The sequence below is a fragment of the Ranitomeya variabilis genome, chromosome 2 (genome assembly GCF_051348905.1).
Source record: "Ranitomeya variabilis isolate aRanVar5 chromosome 2, aRanVar5.hap1, whole genome shotgun sequence".
Lineage (NCBI taxonomy): Eukaryota > Metazoa > Chordata > Amphibia > Anura > Dendrobatidae > Ranitomeya > Ranitomeya variabilis.
The window spans coordinates 884,715,260-884,739,882 of NC_135233.1; the positions used below are offsets into that span (position 1 = coordinate 884,715,260).

The window sequence follows — 24,623 nt, forward strand, 5'->3', positions numbered from 1 at the left end:
GTTTTGAGCCTGATTCCCCTGGTGATTCTGAACCTACAGGTATCCTTAAGGATGGGGTGATATTATCTGCTGTTTCCCCAGACCTGCGACGGGCTTTGCAGGAGTTTCAGGCGGATAGACCTGATCGTTGCCCGCCTGGTAGACTGTTTGTTCCTGATGATTGGACCAGTAGAGTCATCTCGGAGGTTCATTCTTCTGTGTTGGCAAGTCATCCCGGGATCTTTGGTACCAGGGATTTGGTGGCTAGGTCCTTCTGGTGGCCTTCCCTGTCTCGAGATGTACGAGTTTTTGTGCAGTCTTGTGATGTTTGTGCTCGGGCCAAACCTTGTTGTTCTCGGGCCAGCGGATTGTTGTTATCTTTGCCTATTCCGAAGAGGCCTTGGACTCACATCTCTATGGATTTTATTTCTGATCTCCCTGTTTCTCAGAAAATGTCTGTCATCTGGGTGGTGTGTGACCGTTTTTCAAAGATGGTCCATTTGGTGCCCTTGCCTAAGTTGCCTTCCTCATCCGAGTTGGTTCCTCTGTTTTTTCAAAATGTGGTTCGCTTGCATGGTATTCCGGAGAATATCGTTTCTGACAGGGGGACCCAGTTCGTGTCTAGATTTTGGCGGGCGTTTTGTGCTAGGATGGGCATTGATTTGTCTTTTTCGTCTGCGTTCCATCCTCAGACTAATGGCCAGACTGAGCGAACTAATCAGACCTTGGAGACTTATTTGAGGTGTTTTGTGTCTGCGGATCAGGATGACTGGGTTGCCTTTTTGCCGTTGGCGGAGTTTGCCCTCAATAATCGGGCTAGTTCTGCCACTTTGGTTTCTCCTTTCTTTTGCAATTCGGGGTTTCATCCTCGTTTTTCTTCCGGTCAGGTGGAGACTTCGGATTGTCCTGGAGTGGATACTGTGGTGGATAGGTTGCATCGGATTTGGGGACAGGTGGTGGACAATTTGGAGTTGTCCCAGGAGAAGACTCGGCATTTTGCTAACCGCCGTCGTCGTGTTGGTCCTCGTCTTCGTGTTGGGGACTTGGTGTGGTTGTCTTCTCGTTTTGTCCCTATGAGGGTTTCTTCTCCTAAGTTTAAGCCTCGGTTCATCGGCCCGTATAAGATTTTGGAGATTCTTAACCCCGTGTCCTTTCGATTGGACCTCCCAGCATCTTTTTCTATCCATAATGTCTTCCATCGGTCATTATTGCGCAGGTATGAGGTACCGGTTGTGCCTTCCGTTGAGCCTCCCGCTCCGGTGTTGGTTGAGGGTGAATTGGAGTACGTTGTGGAGAAGATCTTGGACTCCCGTGTTTCCAGACGGAAACTTCAGTATCTGGTCAAGTGGAAGGGCTACGGTCAGGAGGATAATTCTTGGGTGACAGCCTCTGATGTTCATGCCTCTGATTTGGTCCGTGCCTTTCATAGGGCTCATCCTGATCGCCCTGGTGGTTCTTGTGAGGGTTCGGTGCCCCCTCCTTGAGGGGGGGGTACTGTTGTGAATTTGGTTTTTGGGCTCCCCCGGTGGTCACTGGTGGTACTGGACTTGTGTGCTTCACTTTCTCTGTTCACCTGTTTCCATCAGGATATGGGTGTATCCTATTTAGCCTTGCTGCTCAGTTATTCTAGTGCCGGCCATCAATGTAACCAGAGCCTTTCTGTTGCATGTTCCTGCTTCTAGACTACTATCAGCTAAGTTGGACTCTTAGTCCTAAGTTTGTTTTGCATTTTTGTTCCAGTTCACAGTAATGTTATTTTTCTGTAGCTGTAAGCTCTTGTGGGCCGAAATTGCCACTCCGGTGTCATGAGTTGACACATGAGTCTTAAAGTAATTTCGGGATGGTATTTTAATAGGGTTTTCAGCTGACCGTGAAGTTCCCTATTGTATCTTCTTGCTATCTAGTAAGCGGACCTCGCTTTGCTGAACCTACCTTCATCCTGCGTATGTCTTTTCCTCTGAACTCACCGTCAATATATGTGGGGGGCTTCTGTCTCCTTTTTGGGGGAATTTCCCTAGAGGTAAGCCAGGTCTGTCTTTTCCTCTATTAGGGTTAGTTAGTCCTCCGGCTGGCGCTAGGCGTCTAGGGATAAAACGTAGGTACGCCACCCGGCCACTGCTAGTTGTGTGGTAGGTTTAGCTCACGGTCAGCTCGAGATTCCATCACCCAGGAGCTAGTCTGTAGTTTAAGTTCTCTGACGTTCCCTTGCCATTGGGAACCATGACAGCCTATAGGGTGGTTCACGAGTACGAGCGGGTATTTAGCAAACACCCCTTAGATTTTGGACAGGTGAAAGGGATCCAACATCATATCCCCACGGGAGATCACCGGCCCATAAAAGAGAGATACCGCCCTGTGCCCCCAGCCATTACCAGTGTGCCAAGGACATGTTGCGAGAAATGAAGGAGGCTGGGGTGGTGAGAGACAGTTGTAGCCCCTGGGCAGCTCCATTAGTCCTTGTTAAAAAGAAAGATGGCACAATGAGGATGTGCGTTGATTACAGGCAGTTGAATCGCATTACACCTAAGGATGCATACCCACTGCCCAGGATAGAGGAGTCTCTGGCTGCCTTAAAATCTGCTAACTACTTCTCTACCTTAGATCTCACCAGTGGGTACTGGCAGGTTCCCGTGGCGGAGGTGGACAAAGAGAAGACGGCCTTCATGACACCGATGGGTCTCTGTGAATTCAACTACATGCCCTTCGGATTGTGCAATGCCCCGGGGACATTCCAGAGGATGATGGAGTGCTGTCTGGGCCACAAGAACTTTGAAACCGTACTGTTGTATTTGGATGATGTCATTGTCTTTTCTAAGACCTACGAAGACCATCTGAAACACCTGGCTGAGGTGTTTGAAGCCCTGTCCAACTTTGGCTTAAAGGTGAAACCATCCAAATGTCATCTGCTGAATCCCAAATGCAGTACCTGGGCCATGTGGTGAGCGCTGAGGGAGTGGCCCCAGACCCCGACAAGGTCACGGTGATCCAGGACTGGCTGAAGCCCAGCAACCTCCACGAAGTCCGGCAGTTCCTCGTGCTGGTCGGCTATTACCGAAGGTTCATCAAGGACTTCACCAAGAAGGCCGCGCCCTTGCAAGACCTGTTGATGGGCCAATCAAAGAAGACCAAGGGGAAGAACGCCCCATTTGACTGGAACGAGGGGCTGGAAGGATCCTTCACTTGTTTGAAGTCGGCACTGATGGGAGAAGAGGTGCTGGCCTACCCCGAATACGACCAACCGTTTGTGCTGTACACGGATGCCAGCAATGTGGGATTGGGAGCTGTGCTATCCCAGGTCCAGAAGGGCAAGGAGAGGGTGATCGCTTACGCCAGCAGGAAGCTCCATCCCATGGAAAGGAACCCTGACAACTACAGTTCCTTTAAACTGGAGTTCCTTGCCATCGTCTGGGCAGTGACAGAGAGGTTCAAACACTACCTGGCCTTGGCGAAATTCACCGTCTTCACAGATAATAACCCGCTGACGCACTTGGATACAGCCAAACTCGGGGCCTTGGAACAGCGGTGGATGGCCCGGCTGTCCAACTACGACTTCACCATCAAGTACCGGGCAGGACGCAAGAATGCGAACGCCGATGCCTTGTCCCAGATGCCCAATTTGCCAGAAACGGGGGAGGACCTGGAGGCACTTGAAGAGGTAGAGTTGCCTGTGTTCCATCGCCCCAAAGCCGCTCAGCACTCCCATCATGTGAAGAACCGGTACAAGAACCAACAGGATGTCACGCTGAATCCCCTGCCCCATCACGGATGGGCGGAGACCCAGGATGGTGACCCCGCGGTCCGTCGGGTGAAAGAGCTCCTGACGCAGGCAGGGTTGCATCCCAGCCCAGATGATCCACAGGAAACACGACAGCTGTGGAAGGGGAGAAGCCAACTGTTTATCCATGATGGCAAGCTGTGCCGGAGGAGTATCGACCCCCGTACTCATGAATTGGTATGGCAGATAGTGGTGCCGAGGCGAGATGCGCCCATGGTTCTGGGAGCCTACCACGATGGAGCCGGACACTTCGGATGGAAGAAGCTGGAGAGGCTACTCCGAGGGAGGTTCTATTGGATTGAGATGAAGGGAGCCATTGAGAAGTAGTGTCGGGAGTGCGGTCCATGTAGCCTACGCAGGAAGGACCGTGACAGCCAACGGGCTCCCTTGCAGCCCATCATCACCAAACGGCCGCTCGAACTGTTCGCGCTGGATCATGTGAAGCTGACACCTAGCCGGTCAGGCTATATCTACGCTCTTACCATCGTAGATCACTACTCCAGATTTTTGGTGGTTGTACCTGTCAAGGATCTAACGGCCAGGACGGCTGCCAAGTAGTGTTGAGCATTCCGATACCGCAAGTATCGGGTATCGGCCGATACTTGCGGGTATCGGAATTCCGATACCGAGATCCGGTACTTTTGTGGTATCGGGAATCGGTATCGGGATTAATATCAATGTGTAAAATAAAGAATTAAAATAAAAAATAGGGATATACTCACCTCTCCGGCGGCTCCTGGACTTTACCGCCGTAACCGGGAGCCGTTGTACCTAAGAATGCGCGCTTGAAGGGCCTTAGATGAGGTCACTGCGCTCTGATTGGTCCGTAGCGGTCGAATGACCGCTATGCGACCAATCACAAAGCAGTAACGTCACCTAAGGTCTTTCAAGCGCTTGAAATACCTTAGAAGACGTCACTGCTTTGTGATTGGTCGCGTAGCGGTCACGTGACCGCTACGCGACCAATCAGAAGCTGCGGACGTCTTCTAAGGTATTTCAAGCGCTTGAAAGACCTTAGGTGACGTCACTGCTTTGTGATTGGTCGCGTAGTGGTCACGCGACCGCTACGGACCAATCAGAGTGCAGTGACCTCATCTAAGGCCCTTCAAGCGCGCATTCTTAGGTACAACGGCTCCCAGTTACGGCGGTAAAGTCCAGGCTGCGTCGGAGGGTGAGTATATCCCTATTTTTTATTTTATTTCTTTCTTTTACACATTGATATGGATCCCAGGGCCTGAAGGAGAGTTTCCTCTCCTTCAGACCCTGGGAACCATACAGGATACCGTCCGATACTTGGTGTCCCATTGACTTGTATTGGTATCGGGTATCGGTATGGGATTAGATCCGATACTTTGCCGGTATCGGCCGATACTTTCCGATACCGATACTTTCAAGTATCGGACGGTATCGCTCAACACTACTGCCAAGGCCTTCCAGCAGTACTTTTGTAGGCCCCATGGGTACCCGGAGAAGGTACTGACCGATCAGGGACCAGCATTCGAAGCAGAGGTGTTCCAAGAGTTCTGTCATCTGTACGGGTGTAAGAAGATCAGAACCACACCGTACCATCCCCAAACCAACGGGATGTGCGAAAAGATGAACCAAGTGGTGATCGACTTACTGAAGACCTTACCCGTAGAGGAGCGGAACCTGTGGCCAACAAAGTTGCCTGACTTGGTGGACATATACAATCATATCCCAGTAAATTCCACCAACTGGACTCCAGCGTACCTGATGCGAGCAAGATCCAGCAAGTTACCCGTTGACCTGGACATGGGGGTCCTAGTCCTCGAAGATACCTCGCCAGATGCAGATTGGGATGCAGAAAGACAGCAAAAGTACCGCAAAGTACAGGAATGCGTGGAAAGAAGTCTCGCCCAGGCTAGACAAAAACAAGAAAGAGACTACAACCAGCATGCTCCTGCGATTCCCTTGTCACCCGGTGAGCACGTACTCAAACGAAAGAGGAGGCTACACAAACTCGACGACCAATGGGAAGCGGAACCGTATACCGTCCTGCCATCCGATTTCAACAACACGAAGGTTTGTCTCATCAGCAAGGATGGAGGGGAGACCTCGATGGCGATATCCAGGGACCACCTTAAAGTCTGCCCTGATAAGTTGAGAGAGAGGGAAACGGATTCAGGAACCTCCCCACCTGTAGAAAAGGAGAAGATGATACACACGGTTCTTGGCGATTTTCCCCAGTCCTGGACTCAGATAAATCAGGCCATCGTGATACCTGTTCTAACGTTCCGCCAGCTGGACCCACCAGAACTAACGGTGGTGCCAGATCGTCCAGACCCGCAACCTCAGCAGATCCCGCCCGAGGAAGCCATGCCAATCGTTGAACCCGCAAGTCCTCCCTCTGCTATTGGCGAACCTGCCATACCCACTGCTGGTAACAGCAGCTCTGAGAGCTCCAGCCTGCCAGTGCTACCCAGACTCACTAGAAGTGTAGCTAGAAGACAGTGCACTACTCCAGCGGTAGCAAGCATAGCGGGCCCTGTTAGGCCAATAGCAACCCCTGCGCTGCAAAGGTCCACACGCAGCACTCAGAATCAAACTCCCCTCCGCTACAAAACTTGGAGGTATTAGTGAGGGCTGCTATTTAGTTGAAAATGTTTGTGTGCATATCTTTTGTTACAGGTTTTAAAATGGACAACGGAGTAATGGACAGTGAATTGCTCCAAAAACTTCTAAAAGGGGACCCCTTTGTTTACCCGGGGTCCCCGCTGTTTCAACCACTGAACTGAGAGTCATAAACTGTGCATGACCTAACTTTCGCAACGTTCAAGAGTCCTCACCTCCCATAAAGGGAAGCACTGTTATGTTTAATTGTTTATATTTCAAAATTTTGTGTTTTCTGTTAACATGTATTGTTGTTCTTATTTTCCCAGTCCGGGAGTACTTGATTTAACCGGGGGGAGTGCAGCGCCCCAGAGTCCTGGTCGTTGCAGTAATGTCGCTCTGCCACTAAGGGGAGTGATGTTATGTCTGATTGCACTAAAGGAGTTCACCTGACCAGGTAACACTCACACTACACTTCACACTCCGGCCACCAGGGGGAGTGGTTCTATCTAGTAGGCCACTCCTCACACTCTGGTAAAACTGGGGGATGGACAGGAAGACAGGGAGAAGTAACTGGGAAGAGCTAGAGAGAGGACCTGTCAGGGATGGGATCCTGACAGATTCCTAAGAAAGGACAAAAAGTGAGGAAACGGGAATACAGCAAAGAGGCGATAGGACCAGAAGGAGTCGTGCTGTAAGATCGAGGCAACATCCTTCTGAGGCGCAAACAGTCGGTGGCCGGAACGCCGAGAAAGTAAGAGACTTTAAGCATTACTTCAAACCACGGCAGGACAGCCAATTATAGGTTGGCTGTCTCACTAAAGCACCTAAGCAGACAACGGAGGCAGCTGTGGGAGAGGGGCGACTCTAGGGTCCCGGAAGAACTCCAGGCCTACCCCGTCATACGGGTGCGTCCTAACCATATCATCTGGGGGACGGAGAGAACGAATGTCAGAGACAGACAGAATCAGTTGTGAGGACTATCCTGGGGTGCTCAGCAGGGAAGGACTACAACACACAGGCGCTAGAAGGTAGACACTGATTCCCACCTGCAAAGGGAACTCCGGATGTGCCGTTGGACCGGCCGGTCTCAGCCAGCCCTGTTAACAGTGCTCTGGATTGGGTACCTCCAAACCTTCAGTAAAAAGGTAAAGAGACTGCTACCTGGTGTCCTTGTTATTTACTGCGACCGGCACCACACCACAACAGCATCACTCTCCACCTTCATTGGACGCCCCTCAGCAGGGTCACGGGCCGGGTCTAGCCACCGTGACACTCCCAGAACTGAGACAGAGAGGCCCGGTACCGGGTACCCCTAGCCTGTATTATATGTTAGGCTATGTTACCTGCTGCCTTTTGGGTATGTTTGTCCTAGATTGGGTCACAACTAAACATTGAGTGTACTGCTTTATACTTGTGGAAAAGAATATACAGTAAGCACATTTTCTCCTCTACTTCAAAAGTGGCTGTTAGTAAAAAAATAGGAGCAGAAATGGAAGAAGGAATTCTCCAGCGCAGAAGGAATGGTAAAACTTAACATTTATTCTGTACTTGTTAAAAGAAAGACATGTTGGGTACACCAATTAATATTGCAGGAGGTACAATACCAACGCGTTTTGACTAGATAGTCTTTCTTTTAACAAGTACACAATAAATGTGAAGTTTTACCTTTCCTTCAGTGCTGGAGATTTCCTTCTTCCATTTCTTTTTCAAGAAACACCCAAGACCAGGGTTGCTCCAAGTGTGGACTTCATTCCTTATCAGGTGCCTGGAATACGGTGAGCTATTTCCCCCTCTACCTTAGTAAAAAAAATAGGTTTACATTTACAGTGAATATAAAACATCTACAAACACCTTTTAAAGTGCAAGGTTTTTGCCATGTAAAAATCATACCAAGAACAATCATTTCAGAACTTTTTCCACCTTTAATGTCACCCATAATCTGTACAAATCCATTGAGAAACAAACTGAAATCACTTTGAGGTGGAAAATGAAAAAATAAAACCAAAAGAATGTGATTGAACAAGTCTGAACACCCTCTTATACAGTGGGGAAAAAAAGTATTTAGTCAGCCACCAATTGTGCAAGTTCTCCCACTTACAAAGATGAGAGAGGCTGTCATGTCGGACGCTATTCACACTAGGGCGTTCGACAGACAGCGGTAATTCCACATTCGTCCACTATACGCTCAGTGGCGCCGGCTAGATCTTTATCCAGGTTGCCCAGGGTTAATCTAGCTGGTACTCGGGTTGGAGGCTGGGTCACGCCCACGGCCTTTAAATAGTTTTGCTGGACTTTGGGCGTCGCCGATTATAGCTTGTGCCTCTTGCCTAGTGATTCCGGTCTGGAGTGGTGGTCTTGGAGAAGTAATATCGTATCTGGTGGTGTTTTATCCTTTGTTATATTTCTCCTTCCTATATTTGTATTTGTTTTGCCCTGGGTACATTATTGTGTTTTCCTGTGTGTCTGCGGCGTGGTGCGTTTTTTAGTTTTCCCTGTCTGTGCTTTCTGTGGGGGTTGGTGTGAGGTCTTTTCACTGGGTGTCGGGTGGTGGTTTCAGCATAGGGCTGAAACAGGAGTCAGGGCCAGGCCTGGTGGCCCAGACAAGCACACCATTAGTGTAAATTCTGGGAAAGGGACAGACAGGGTTTTCCCTAGTCTGAGGGATATCGCAGGGGCCCAGGTAACCAGCCTTAGCTTACCTAGTCTCCCAGTGACAGAGTCCTGTAATTGACATCATAGGTAGACCCCAACTTTGAGAGTCAAAATGAGAAAACAAATCCAGAAAAAAACACATCATATGATTTGGCAAGATTTATTTAGCAAAATATGATGGAAAATAAGTATTTGGTCATTAACAAAAGTTCATCTCAATATTTTGTTATACATCCTTTGTTGGCAATGAAAGTGGTCAAACGTTTTCTGTAAGTCTTCGCAAGGTTGGCACACACTGTTGGTGATATGTTGGCCCATTCCTCCATGCAGATCTCCTTTAGAGCAGTGATGTTTTGGGCCTGTCACTGGACAACACGAACTTTCAACTCCCTCCAAAGGTTTTCTATGGGGTTGAGATCTGGAGACTGGCTAGGCCACTCCAGGACCTTCATATGCTTCTTATGAAGCCACTGCTTTTTTGCCCTGGCGGTGTGCTTGGGATCATTATTATGCTGAAAGACCCATCCACGTTTCATCTTCAATGCCTGTCAGGACTCTGAACATTTTTTATTACCTTTTGTGCATTACTGCCCTTTTCCAAGATGGCGTCTTTGGTCTCATGTGCACTGTGTCTTCCTGCTATAAAACTCCACCCCAGCCTTCAGTCTGTGCTAGAGTATTCTGCCTTGCATCCAGCTCCTGACTCAGGTGACTCCCTGGCTATATATCTGCTCCTGTAAACCTGTGTGATGATCCTGCTACTCTGCTCTGAGCTCCTGCTGCATACACCAGTTCCAGTAATCCTCCTTCATCTGCTGCTCGTGTTACTTCCATCTGCATTTGCTGGACATGTAAGCTGTTGCTGCTCTGCAAAAACCTGAGACTATTACCCAGGCCTCCCTGGTTGTGCTAAGATATTATTTGAACTGCCTTATAAGCATATCTATCTGTGTTTGGACTAAAACAAGGATTTATTCGTGTCAAGTATCCTCAAGAATAACTGTGCTTCATAGACTTTCTGCGTGATTGCATTTTCCTCTGAAGTTCCCTATAGACTGCTAAGCTGCGTTTAATATTTACACCAAGTGTTGTGGACTTGAGTTTCTCTCTGCACTTGTTTGAATCACCGTGTGATAATATAGACTTTACCACTTATAAAACTGTGTCCTGTAGCTGTCTTGTTCCACGCAAAGAGTCTCCTGAGTTATCCCCTATAATTATTACAATGCCCTTGCTGATGGAAGGAGGTTTGCACTCAAAATCTCACGATACATGGCCCCATTCATTGTTTCATGTACACGGATCAATTGTCCTGGTCCCTTTGCAGAGAAACAGCCCAAAGCATGATGTTGCCACCCCCATGCTTCACAGTAGGTATGGTCTTCTTTGGATGCAACTGTCTCCTTCAAACACGATGAGTTTTGTTTCTACCAAACAGTTCTACTTTGGTTTCATCAGACCATATGACACTCTCCCAATACTCTTCTGGATAATCCAAATGCTCTCTAGCAAACCTCAGATAGGCTTGGACATGTACTAGCTTAAGCAGGGGGACACTTCTGGTACTGCAGGATGTGAGTCCCTGGTGGCGTAATGTGTTACTGATGGTAGCCTTTGTTACAGTGGTCCCAGCTCTATGCAGGTCATTCACTAGGTCCCCCCATGTGGTTCTGGCATTTTTGCTCACCGTTCTTGTGATCATTTTGAACCCATGGAGATTATCAGTGGTCTTGTATGTCTCCTATTTTCTTATTATTGCTCTCACAGTTGATTTCATCACACCAAGCTGTTTACCTATTGCAGATTCAGTCTTCCCAGCCTGCTGCAGGGCTACAATTTTGTTTCTGGCTTCCTTCGACAGCTCTTTGGTCTTCACCATAGTGGAGTTTGGAGTGTGACTGTTTGAGGTTGTGGACAGGTGTCTTTTATACTGATAACAAGTTCAAACAGGTGCCATTACTACAGGTAATGAGTGGGGGACAGAGGAGCCTCTTAAAGAAGAATTTACAGGTCTGTGAGAGACATAAATCTTGCATGTTTTTAGGTGACCAAATACTTAGTTTCCACCATAATATGCCAAATCAGACAAGGTGATTTTCTGGATTTTTTTTCTCATTTTGACTCACATAGTTGTGGTCTACCTATGATGTCAATTACAGGCCTCTCTCATATTTTTAAGTGGTAGAACTTGCACAATTGGTGGCTGACTAAATACTTTTTCCCCACTGTATTTGGGGCTGTGGTTGTGTTCAGAATTACTCAATCACATTTAAACTCATGACAAATAATAGTCAGTACGCAGCTGCCAAAATGTAAAATGATTCTGATTAACCCCATATATGTTTAGCTGTTCTACGATTTTCCTGGCATTTCTTAGTTATGTTTTACAGCAAAATAAGTAATCTATAAACAGTTTACAACACAGCAAATGGATCTAATTGTTGTACAGATTATGGGTGACATTGAAGATGGAAAAAGTTCTGAAGTGATTCTTCTAGGTATAATTAGAATGACAAAACCTGCCTTTTTAACAGGGGTGTGTAGGCCTTTTTAGATTTGTCTATGTGTACAATCTACACATGTATTGTGTAGATTAAGAATAAGTATGTACTGATGCCCCAAGTTTTTACATGTTCTTTATTAAAAATTAAGCACAGGTAGTGCTCATATACTTTCCTATTTAGCCATCTTGTATGTTTTGTTTTTTATTTTAGTGCAACAGAAATGGATTTGAAACAGAAACAAAATACCTTAGGTATACAAGAGCAAGTGCAATATAGCGCTAAAGTGAACATACAGTAATATTACTAAGAAATGATGATCTCACTGATTTGCTTTTTTCCTCATTTCATGATTTGCTTTTTTCCTCATGAATATCAATGTGGTTAATATACTGCATATGACCTCATTACAATTCAACAATGACCTAAAGGATATGCTGCAGTTTTATTGTCTGAAAAGTAAGTCATAAGATACATTCGTCCCAGCTGTAAGCAAGCCAAAGATAGCCAACACTAGAGTTACTCAAAAGCATACAAGTGTATATGTACATGACTTTGTTAACTGCGCTGACTGGTCATCTAAACAATTTAATTGGCTAACAAAGGCTTTGGACCCCTTTGGTGGTAGATTTACGTGTTTTGCTATTTAAATGCATGTATAGTATTTTTGGCTTAAAGGGAACCTGTCACCTGAATTTGGCGGGACCTGTTTTGGGTCATATGGGCAGGGTTTTCGGGTGTTTGATTCACCCTTTCCTTACCCGCTGGCTGCATGCTGGCCGTAATATTGGATTGAAGTTCATTCTCTGTTCTCCGGAGTACACGCCAGCGCAAGGCAATATTCCCTTGCGCTGGCGTGTACTCCAGAGGACAGAGAATGAACTTCAATCCAATATTGCGGCCAGCATGCAGCCAGCGGGTAAGGAAAGGGTGAAACAAACACCCAAAAACCCCGCCCATATGACCCAAAACAGGTCCCGCCAAATTCAGGTGACAGGTTCCCTTTAAAAATTTGTGAGACAGGTTTTTATTTAAAATTGTGGACTGATAAGGGTTACAAATCCTATTGTCAGATTAAACTCAACTGTCAGGATACCCATCAACTTAAAATTGGCATCCAGAAGCAAAGATTGTGCAAGCAGTTCTCAAGATCCCCTTGGTGATGACACTTTCACCCATATACAGGGTTCTGGGCTTCACTGCTCTGGCCCCTTTGTTGTGTTCATGGAATTTCTGCTGAATGGTGGAATGAGTTAAGTGTCAAAAATGTAGTCAAGAGGTAATGAAGCTAAAGTCAAAGAGATTAAAAAAAAAATAGTCATTAAATGGTCCAGCTGTTCAATCAAACCATTCAGTGATTAAACAGCAAATCAAACAGAAACAATCCACTAAACCCATCTGTTGGTTGGTCCGTTGACCGGCCCTAGTGATTGGCCGTTTATCAGGACCCCTAGTGACATTCTTAGCACTATTTTAGTTTAGCCAAATATGAATGCATTTAAGTAAAAAATAATTGCTCCATTGAAACCCCATTCATGCGCTCCAAAGTCCACGTCATTAATAAGCATGTTCATTAGTTTCACTGATTCTACATGCGAAAGACAGAGATTAGCCCTACTTAATGGGACTAATTCTCATGCAGACCCATAGTACATCCGTAGAAGGTTCCATAGGTAAAGCCAAGATGAGTCAATATGCTATAGCAGTGCTGTTATACTTGGTATGAATACTGCATAATTTGGAATGTAAAGACTGAGAAAATGTATCAGCTTAGAAAAGTGCAGTTTAAAGCAAAATAAAAGAGATGCAGAGGAGGAAATTTCTGAGCATCAAAACCTTGAGAATGAATTTATAGTGAAATCAAATTAAAAGACAAGTCACCTGGGAATGATTCTTCGTAGCATGTACTGTATCTGAGTATCAATCAAAAGAGAGGTAAGCACTTTCGATGTAAATGACTGGAAGAGGCAAACTTTCATTAAGTGCTTTGGGCAGGATGAAGCACCTAACACTTCATTTGCATATTCATAAAATCATCAATTTTTGTGTAATAATGTAACGGACAGTAAATAGAAATGTATCAATGCATTTAGCTTTCATTGATCTACATGAGCATATAAACAGTTTAGAGAGGTTCGACTTGTTGATAGATTATTTTACGGCTAGCAGCTTAAATTCTAAATTATGGACTATGCTGATATATTATCTAGTCCTACTTGACCTGCTATTTCCAAAAAAACGTATATTAAGTACTGTCACTTAAAGTCATTCAATACTAATTCATTAATACTCTGTTGGACACTTTGTAATGGATCTCGCTAAACAGAAATCATGCCATTACCATTACAACTTGTTGCCTAAATGCTTTTAGTTGCATAGTTAGCCATATATTTTACAAGTCTCTGCTCATCGTTGAAGGTAAAAATAGAATAATGTCAGTACATCTGGTGGAAATTATGGCATGCAAATATTTACATTTTAAGGCATTGAATATCTTAGTTAATACAATGCAATTGCTCCTGACACATGGAAACAGTCGTGTTTTTAGCTTTGGGTGCATTCACTTACATATCTGCATTACCAAACTATTATAGGAAGGAAAACATGATGATGTCTGCTACAGAAGAATCAGAACTGTGTCCTCCTGAACATTTGTGACAAAGTGTCCTCATTTATTCATCAGTGATGACCCTCACTTGTAAACCAAAGTGACCTTCAGGCGATTCTTCTTACTCATGATATAAATAACAATGTTCCTTCATAAGACATGCTTGCCATTTGAGATGAGTAAATAATTTGAAATTAACATTTACCAGCATCTCGAAACATTTTCAAAAAAATTTAATTAAAGGGAATCTGTCACCTATTTTGGCCCTATAAACTGCGGCCACAGCCATCAGGGGCTTATCTACAGCATTCTGTAATGCTGTAACCTGAAAGATAACAAGTTAGATTATACTCACCCAGGGGCGGTCCCGGTGCGGTCCAGTCCGATGGGCGTCGCAAGTCCGGGTCTGGCGCCTCCTATCTTCTTACGATGTCGTCCTCTTCTTTGCTACTTGTCGCGGCTCCTGCGCAGGTGTACTTTATCTGTCCTGTTGAGGGCACAGCAAAGTACTGCAGTGCACAGACGCCAGGAAAGGTCAGAGAGGCCCTGCGCCTGCGCACTGCAGTACTTTGCTCTGCCCTCAACAGGGCAGATAAAGTACACCTGCGCAGGAGCTGTGACAGGAAGCAAAGAAGATGACGACATCGTATGAAGATGGGAGGCACTGGACCCGGACCTGCGACGCCCATCGGACCGCAGCAGGATCGCCCCTGGGTGAGTATAATCTAACTTGCTTTTCTTATCTTTCAGGATACATCGGGGGCTTATCTACAGCATTCCAGAATGCTGTAGATAAGCCCCTGATGGCGATGGCCGCAGTTTATAGGGCCAAAATGAGGTGACAGATTCCCTTTAACACTACTCCAAAGCCTCCAACTGCCCTGAAAGAGTGTGTATGACACCATAAGATCTCATAGGACTGTCCACAACAGTTTTCAAGCACCTTAACATAAACACAGCCTTAGTAACGTCAAAGTGTTTGACCAACCTTATCATGTATGACTATGGCAAACCAGGCACAGGTGGTAACAGCCAGTGTAATAATATGTTGCACTGACAAATTTTTATGCTTTTTAAATTTATAAAATAGTAACAATTTATCTCTTTTGTGATCAGACAGACAGTTCTGTTGCTTCATGTAGGAGAATAACCCAAATTTCTGATGCAGGGGCCTACTGGCGGAATTCACCTGGTTGGGATTATGGGGTAGTCACAGAGTGATTTTCTTTCAGTTTACATTTCTGGGTGAAGAATTAAAAAAATGTATAATTGAACTGTGTAGAAGGGAGTGCACCCAAAATGTATATCTTTACATACAGATGTGTTTAGTGCATGTTTTGGGTATATCCTCCACTTGTATACCACATGGAGCAAAGCCCCCCCCTCCAGCCTGCTGTAAAACAAAACTGCCATGAGCTGGTATATCAGGTTTCATTTAGGACTTAGGCCAGCGGACAATAGATTTGTGACCTCATCCCCACACACCTGGGGCTGGATACACCTCTTCTAGCTGGACATAAAAGGCACAAGACACATGTGCTCTGTCTCTTTTGCTGTGCCTGCATTGCCTGGAATGATGATGGACCCACATGGCTTAATTATACTCTGTATCCCCTTTTCTTAATATGCCCAGTACTATTTATTAGGGTTAGCTAGCCAAAGGGCTGATATTATATGTGTGATTTGGGTAATCGTGCAGTTAATTGTTTTTTTTATATTGTGTGATATTGTTGTGATATTACTGGTTATTGTGGGTTATTACTGTGTGATACTGTTGGGATATCACTGTATACTGTAGTGATATTACTATATCAGAGTTGTGATCTGTATATTTGTATATATATATTTATAGTCGCCAGCTTGGGTATAAATATATATGTATGTTATAGACTGTAGACTTGTGCGTGTGTAATAAATACCCTTTATTGTTACACTGTTGTGTCTCAGTTAGTATATAGTATAAGGTAAAGATAACGTTGTGGTATTAAGTGGATATTAATTATTAGTAGTCAATTTTGACGTTAATAGTTGATATCGGACCTCAATAGAGGTGTAAGGAGAGTTCCCCTCTTTGATAACCATGAGGTTTAATATTTTGTGGAGGAAAACCCTGTTCCTTTTACAAACTGCAGCAGCACTATAACAAATATGATGAATTACTGCCAGTCTCCAATCTCACTCACTATCAATTGAATCTCTTTATTATTCATGTTTCTTCTCACATTATACACTAATCCTCATCACAGCTGTGCCACAACACACACTAATTGTAGAATTTGTTCACTAGTTTATGGCTGTCTTTCCCTATCTCTATGGCTAAGCAAAGCAATATGGCATTCTTTCACTATCCAGATTCACTGCTAAATGGATGTTTAATTTCCTGCCTTAGTTTTTGTACAGACTATGGGAGTTTTTCTGACTGGCTGTGCTGTACCATGTGATGTCATAGCTGCCCAGTTGCACCTGAGGTCATGTGAGCCTTGTCAAGGTGATACATGTTGTGATCCGCTTTTTGGCTCCCCTGGTGGTGGCTGGTGGTACTGGAGACTTGTGTGTGCTTTTCTGCCTCAGCTCACCTGCTTCCATCAGTTTTGGGAGTTCCCTATTTAGCCTTGCTCTCCAGTCACTTCCTTGCCGGTCATCATTGTAACCTGAGTCATTCAGTTGCATGTTCCTGCTACTAGTCTGCTGATCAGCTAAGTGGACTCTTGTCCTTATTGTTTTGTTTTTCTTGTCCAGTTTACAGTTTTGTCATTTCCTGTTACTGGAAGCTCTTGTGGACTGAAATTGCCACTCCTGTGTCATGAGTTGACACAGGAGTCTTAAAGTAATTTCAGGATGGGTTTTTTGAAAGGGTTTTTCAGCTGACCGTGAAGTCCTCTTTTGTATCCTTCCTCTATCTAGTAAGTGGACCTCGCTTTGCTAAATCTACCTTCATACTGTGTATGTCTTTTCCTCTGAACTCACCGTTAATATACGTGGGGGCTACTATCATCTTTGGGGAATTTCTCTAGAGGTAAGCCAGGTCTGTTCCTTCCTCTTCCAGGCGTAGTTAGTTCTCCGGCTGGCGCATGGCATCTAGGCAGCCGTAGGAATGCTTCCTGGCTACTGTTAGTTGTGTGGTAGATTTAGGTCACGGTCAGCTTGAGTTTCCATCACCCGAGAGCTAGTCTGTTATTTTTGTGTTTCTGATGTTCCCATGCCATTGGGGAATCATGACAGTATGACCGGCCGCTGTTAAAGTAATTGGCAGAAGAAAGGAGAGTAAAAGAAGTCTGTAGATTTTTTATTTTTTTTTCCTCTCATGTTTGCTACTTAGTTGGCTCAGTTGTATTTCTGCTCTATTTACAGCCTTGCCTTTCTCTCCTTCTAATCCTTGAATGGCTCTGATCTCTCCGGTTTAAGGATGGACCCTTAGAGTTTGGCTGCAGGTTTAAATAATCTTGCTACGAAGGTTCAGAATTTACAAGATTATGTTATACGTACTCCTATTTCTGAACCTAAGATTCCTACACCAGAGGTATTTTCCGGAGATAGATCTCGGTTTCTGAATTTCAAATGTAATTGTAAATTATTCCTTTCTCTCAGACCTCACTCCTCTGGAGATCCTGTTCAGCAGGTTAAGATTGTGATTTCTTTGCTGCGAGGTGACCCTCAGAATTGGGCATTTTCATTGACACCAGGGGATCCTGCGTTGCTCAATGTGGATGCGTTTTTTTCTGGCTTTAGGGTTGCTGTATGAGGAACCTAATTTGGAGATTCAAGCTGAAAAAGCTGTAATAGCCCTGTCTCAAGGGCAAGATGAAGCTGAGATATACTGCCAAAAATTTCGTAAATGGTCTGTGCTTACTCAGTGGAATGAGTGTGCCCTAGCGGCAAATTTCAGAGAGGGCCTTTCTGATGCCGTTAAGGATGTCATGGTGGGGTTTCCTACGCCCACAGGTCTGAATGAGTCCATGACAATGGCGATTCAGATTGATCGGCGTTTGCGGGAGCGCAAACCCGTGCACCATTTGGCGGTATCTTCTGAAGGGACGCCAGAGAAAATGCAATGTGACAGAATTCTGTCAAGAAGCGAGCGGCAGAATTATAGGCGCAAAAATGGCTTGTGCTTCTACTGTGGTGATTCCGCGCATGTTATATCAGCATGCTCTAAACGTACTAGGAAGGTTGACAAGTCTGTTTCTATTGGCACTTTACAGTCTAAATTTCTTCTGTCTGTAACTCTGATTTGTTCATTATCAGTTATTACCGTGGATGCCTATGTGGACTCTGGCGCCGCTCTGAGTCTCATGGATTGGTCCTTCGCCAGGCGCTGTGGGTTTGATTTGGAGCCTCTGGAAGTTCCTATACCTCTGAAGGGTATTGATTCTACACCTCTGGCTTGTAATAGACCACAGTTCTGGACGCAAGTGACTATGTGTATGACTCCAGACCATCAGGAGATGATTCGCTTCCTCGGGTTGTATAATTTACATGATGTTTTAGTGCTTGGATTACCATGGTTACAATCTCATAACCCAGTACTGGACTGGAAAACTATGTCTGTGTTAAGCTGGGGATGTCGGGGGGCTCATGGGGACATACCTTTGGTTCCTATCTCGTCATCTATTCCCTCTGAGATTCCTGCATTTTTGTCGGATTTTGGGGATATTTTTGAAGAGCCTAAAATTGGTTCTCTCCCTCCCCACAGAGAGTGTGATTGCGCCATAGATCTGATTCCAGGCAGTAAATTTCCAAAGGGTCGTTTGTTTAACCTATCTGTACCTGCGCATGCTGCCATGCGAGAATATGTTAAGGAGTCCCTGGAAAAGGGACATATTCGTCCTTCTTCATCACCTTTAGGAGCTGGGTTTTTCTTTGTCTCTAAAAAGGATGGCTCGCTGAGGCCTTGTATTGATTATCGACTCCTGAATAAAATTACTGTCAAATATCAGTATCCGTTGCCGCTGCTTACTGATTTGTTTGCTCGCATAAGGGGGGCTAAGTGGTTCTCCAAGATTGATCTCCGTGGGGCGTATAATTTGGTGCGAATTAAGCAAGGGGATGAGTGGAAAACCGCATTTAATACGCCTGAGGGCCACTTTGAGTATTTAGTAATGCCTTTCGGCCTTTCTAATGCGCCTTCAGTTTTTCAGTCCTTTATGCATGATATTTTCCGTGAATATCTGGATAAATTTATGATTGTGTATTTGGACGATATTTTGATTTTTTCTGAGGACTGGGAGTCTCATGTTCAGCAGGTCAGGAGGGTTTTTCAGGTCTTGCGGGAGAATTCTCTGTGTGTAAAGGGTTCTAAGTGTGTTTTTGGGGTTCAAAAGATTTCCTTTTTGGGGTACATTTTTTCCCCTTCTTCTGTTGAGATGGACCCTGTCAAGGTTCGGGCTATTTGTGACTGGACGCAGCCTACTTCTCTAAAGGGTCTTCAGAAGTTCTTGGGCTTTGCTAATTTTTATCGTCGATTTATAACTGGTTTTTCTGGTGTTGCTAAGCCTCTTACGGATTTGACTAAGAAGGGTGCTGATGTTGCCAATTGGTCCTCTGCCGCTGTGGAGGCCTTTCGGGAACTTAAGCGCCGCTTTTCGTCTGCCCCTGTGTTGCGCCAGCCCGATGTCTCTCTCCCCTTTCAGGTTGAGGTCGATGCTTCCGAGATCGGAGCGGGGGCGGTTTTGTCGCAGAAAAGTTCCGATTGCTCAGTGATGAGACCTTGTGCGTTCTTTTCTCGAAAATTTTCTGCCGCCGAAAGAAATTATGATGTCGGTAATCGGGAGCTTTTGGCCATGAAGTGGGCATTTGAGGAGTGGCGTCATTGGCTTGAGGGTGCTAGACATCAGGTGGTGGTTTTGACTGATCACAAGAATCTGATTCATCTTGAGTCTGCCAGGCGCCTGAATCCTAGACAGGCGCGCTGGTCGTTGTTTTTCTCTCGGTTTAATTTTGTGGTCTCATATCTACCAGGTTCTAAGAATGTGAAGGCGGATGCCCTTTCTAGGAGTTTTGAGCCTGATTCCCCTGGTGATTCGGAACCTACAGGTATCCTTAAGGATGGGGTGATATTATCCGCTATTTCCCCAGATCTACGACGTGCTTTGCAAGAGTTTCAGGCGGATAGACCTGATCGCTGTCCACCTGGTAGACTGTTTGTTCCTGATGATTGGACCAGTAGAGTCATCTCGGAGGTTCATTCTTCTACGCTGGCGGGTCATCCTGGAATTTTTGGTACCAGGGATTTGGTGGCTAGATCCTTCTGGTGGCCATCTCTGTCTCGTGATGTGCGTGTTTTTGTGCAGTCTTGTGATGTGTGTGCTCGGGCCAAGCCTTGTTGTTCTAGGGCTAGCGGGTTGTTGTTGCCCTTGCCTATTCCGAAGAGGCCTTGGACGCACATCTCGATGGACTTTATTTCTGATCTTCCTGTCTCTCAGAGGATGTCTGTTATCTGGGTGGTGTGTGACCGTTTTTCTAAGATGGTTCATTTGGTGCCATTGCCGAAGTTGCCTTCCTCGTCTGAGTTGGTTCCTTTGTTTTTTCAAAATGTGGTTCGCTTGCATGGTATTCCTGAAAATATCGTTTCTGATAGGGGTACCCAGTTCGTTTCTAGATTTTGGCGGGCATTCTGTGCCAGGTTGGGCATTGATTTGTCTTTTTCGTTTGCCTTCCATCCTCAGACTAATGGCCAGACGGAGCGAACTAATCAAACTTTGGAGACGTATTTGAGGTGTTTTGTGTCTGCGGATCAGGATGATTGGGTTGCCTTTTTGCCGTTGGCGGAGTTTGCTCTTAATAATCGGGCCAGTTCTGCCACTTTGGTTTCCCCTTTCTTTTGCAATTCGGGGTTTCATCCCCGTTTTTCTTCTGGTCAGGTGGAGTCTTCGGATTGTCCTGGAGTAGATGCTGTGGTGGATCGGTTGTATCGGATTTGGGAACAAGTGGTGGACAATTTGAATTTGTCCCAGGAGAGGACTCAGCGGTTTGCTAACCGCCAGCGTCGGGTTGGTCCTCGCCTTCGTGTTGGGGACTTGGTGTGGTTGTCTTCCCGTTTTGTCCCAATGAGGGTTTCTTCTCCTAAATTTAAGCCTCGGTTCATCGGTCCCTATAGGATTTTGGAGATTATTAACCCTGTTTCCTTTCGTTTGGACCTTCCGTCATCTTTCGCTATCCATAATGTGTTCCATCGGTCGTTGTTGCGGAGATACGAGGTGCCGGTGGTTCCTTCTGCTGGGCCTCCTGCTCCTGTGCTGGTTGAGGGTGAATTGGAGTACGTTATAGAGAAGATCTTGGACTCCCGTATTTCCAGGCGGAGACTCCAGTACCTGGTTAAATGGAAGGGCTATGGTCAGGAAGATAATTCTTGGGTAACTGCCTCTGATGTTCATGCCTCGGATTTGGTTCGTGCCTTTCATAGGGCTCATCCAGGTCGCCCTGGCGGTTCTTGTGAGGGTTCGGTGCCCCCTCCTTAAGGGGGGGGTACTGTTGTGATCCGCTTTTTGGCTCCCCTGGTGGTGGCTGGTGGTACTGGAGACTTGTGTGTGCTTTTCTGCCTCAGCTCACCGGCTTCCATCAGTTTTGGGAGTTCCCTATTTAGCCTTGCTCTCCAGTCACTTCCTTGCCGGTCATCATTGTAACCTGAGTCATTCAGTTGCATGTTCCTGCTACTAGTCTGCTGATCAGCTAAGTGGACTCTTGTCCTTATTGTTTTGTTTTTCTTGTCCAGTTTACAGTTTTGTCATTTCCTGTTACCGGAAGCTCTTGTGGACTGAAATTGCCACTCCTGTGTCATGAGTTGACACAGGAGTCTTAAAGTAATTTCAGGATGGGTTTTTTGAAAGGGTTTTTCAGCTGACCGTGAAGTCCTCTTTTGTATCCTTCCTCTATCTAGTAAGTGGACCTCGCTTTGCTAAATCTACCTTCATACTGTGTATGTCTTTTCCTCTGAACTCACCGTTAATATACGTGGGGGCTACTATCATCTTTGGGGAATTTCTCTAGAGGTAAGCCAGGTCTGTTCCTTCCTCTTCCAGGCGTAGTTAGTTCTCCGGCTGGCGCATGGCATCTAGGCAGCCGTAGGAATGCTTCCTGGCTACTGTTAGTTGTGTGGTAGATTTAGGTCACGGTCAGCTTGAGTTTCCATCACCCGAGAGCTAGTCTGTTATTTTTGTGTTTCTGATGTTCCCATGCCATTGGGGAATCATGACAGATACAGTATTCTGCATTGTGTAAAATGCTTGCTAGCAAATTCTTAAAAAAAGAAACATGTTAAATTGACATCAAATTGACTTGCTCATCTACGCTTGCAATAAATCCTTAGATTGAATTTAATTAATTTTTTTTTAACTCAAAATGTCACTTTATGTGAGACCACCATTAGAAATTATTTGTATCCTGTATTAGATATTAATTTATTTGGACCCATTCCTGTGGGCCCCTATGGGAAGGTAAATTGTATTTTAATGTCTACAATAAAAATTATTGAAATGGCAACAACATATAACAACACTGGCTTATACATGCAACAGTTTAATAAAATGCTAAGTAGCTATGTCATGAACTCTCCTAGTGTATCCTTACCCATCCCCTGTAGACTGTGAGCCTTCGCGGGCAGGGTCCTCTCTCCTTTTGTATGAGTGTGTGCCATGTATTGCTCATGTTTGTTGTACTTGTCTTTGTATGCCCCTTTTCACATGTAAAGCGCCATGGAATAAATGACGCTATAAAAATGAATAATAATAACTACTGTATGTACAATAATATGTAACACATGATGATAGCAACATAAAATAGGTACAAAGTAATCCAGTAACAAAAATAGTCCACACATAGCAGGAACTGGGCCACATACCTTGCTGAGCTCCTAAGTAAGTCCTTATCTGTCCCCTTCCCCACCCATGGAAGTGTGGAGTAGATGTATATAAGAATACACAAACCGTACTACCAAGGGAAGACGTACAGGGATAAATGAAAATTCCAATCATTTAAATATGCACTCACAAACAACAGAGTGTAACACAGGCAAGTACATAATGTGAAGGAACAACCAAATAGGAGAGGATGAGGATATGCACACAGAAAAATAACCAAGCAACTGTCTTTAGATAAACACTCCAAACGCCTCCTTAACAAAACCTACAACTCCACACCAGGCAGTATAAAATTAACACTGGTAATTTGAATGGCAGAGATGAGTATGAATAGCAGAGGGGAGTGGCCAACACTGAACAACTGAGATCATCAAAGCAGGAAAACTTCAGAGACTCTCAACTGAACAGATTTAACCCCTGCACTGCTAGCAGAAACCTGCACCATTTATATATAGATATAGATATATTGAGAACTTCAGCATTGATTGATTTTTCTTGATGGTTTAACTTTATTTTGCTTCAGAAATGAAAGAAAAAATGCTTTGGGGAGCCTTGAGTGCTCTACGTGTCATGTGGTGCCTTGCTCCGCAGAATGGCTACCTGCATCCTGATGAATTCTTCCAGTCTCCTGAAGTAATGGCAGGTATGTATTGCCTGCAAACTTTCAAGCTCTCTTCTCACTTATAACTAAAGGTCACCATACACATTAGACTAATGCTGTCCAGACCTGACGATATTCATGGATGCGGACGTATGTCTAATGTTTATGGAGGTGCTGGCCAACTGATGGTTGTGAAACACTGCGGATTGCATTGTTCTCCTGGAGATAAGTTGCCACTAATTTCTTGTGTCAGCCGGAGGCTTTTTCATAGACAACACAGTAGTGCTTGGCCGAACGAGCCCTCCTGTGTATGGGAGAGTTGTCTGACAGCTATCTTTATGAACAACATTAGAAGCATGCAACAGAAGCTGGTCAGTATTTTCCCAACACTGCCTAGAGCTTATGTTTGGCTTATACAAATAGATTTTTATGCTAATCTACATAATCATGATTTATTTGATTGATCTGTTGAGATGAGAACATTGATTGTAATAGAATTGAATTTACTATGAATTTTGTTATGATCCGGTGACCTAGGAGCCGCATGAGAGACTTTCTAAGGAGTAAGTGATATCTGTACTGACCGCAAACCCAAAACTGACACCGCAACTAGAAGTAGCCGTGGGGTGTGCCTAACCCGTCCTAGACACCTCGACACAGCCGGAGGACTAAATACCCCTATAGGTGGAAATGGGAATTCTATCTTGCCTCAGAGCAGAACCCCAAAGGATAGGCAGCCCCCCACAAATATTGACTGTGAGTATAAGAGGAAAGACACACGCAGGCAGAAAAACAGAATTTAGCAAAAGAGGCACTTCTAGCTAAATAGAAAAGGATAGGACAGAGTTCTAAGCGGTCAGTATTAAAATCCTAAAAATATCCACAGCAGAAAATACAAATATACTACATCTAACTAAAGACATAGCAAGTATATCTGCAACTCCAGAGAATCCAGCATGACTGAAAAATCCAAACAAAGTCTAAGCTGGACAAAAACACAATGAATTGCACTGAATTACAAAGCACACTGCATGTGTGCACAGAGACAAAAAACCAGACACTTATCTTAGCTGAATTG

The 24,623-nt window shown here is 45.0% G+C and overlaps 1 protein-coding gene across 1 annotated transcript in view; it reads left to right on the forward strand.

The window, feature by feature from the left end:
* Positions 1–24,623, forward strand: part of PIGZ (phosphatidylinositol glycan anchor biosynthesis class Z (Gwada blood group)) — a 96,197-nt gene that overhangs the window by 37,084 nt on the left and 34,490 nt on the right. The window contains exon 3 of the mRNA XM_077290402.1: positions 23,468–23,587. Within this exon, the coding sequence (XP_077146517.1) occupies positions 23,470–23,587 (118 nt within the window). The 5' untranslated portion in view covers positions 23,468–23,469. The remainder of the gene's footprint in view (positions 1–23,467; positions 23,588–24,623) is intronic.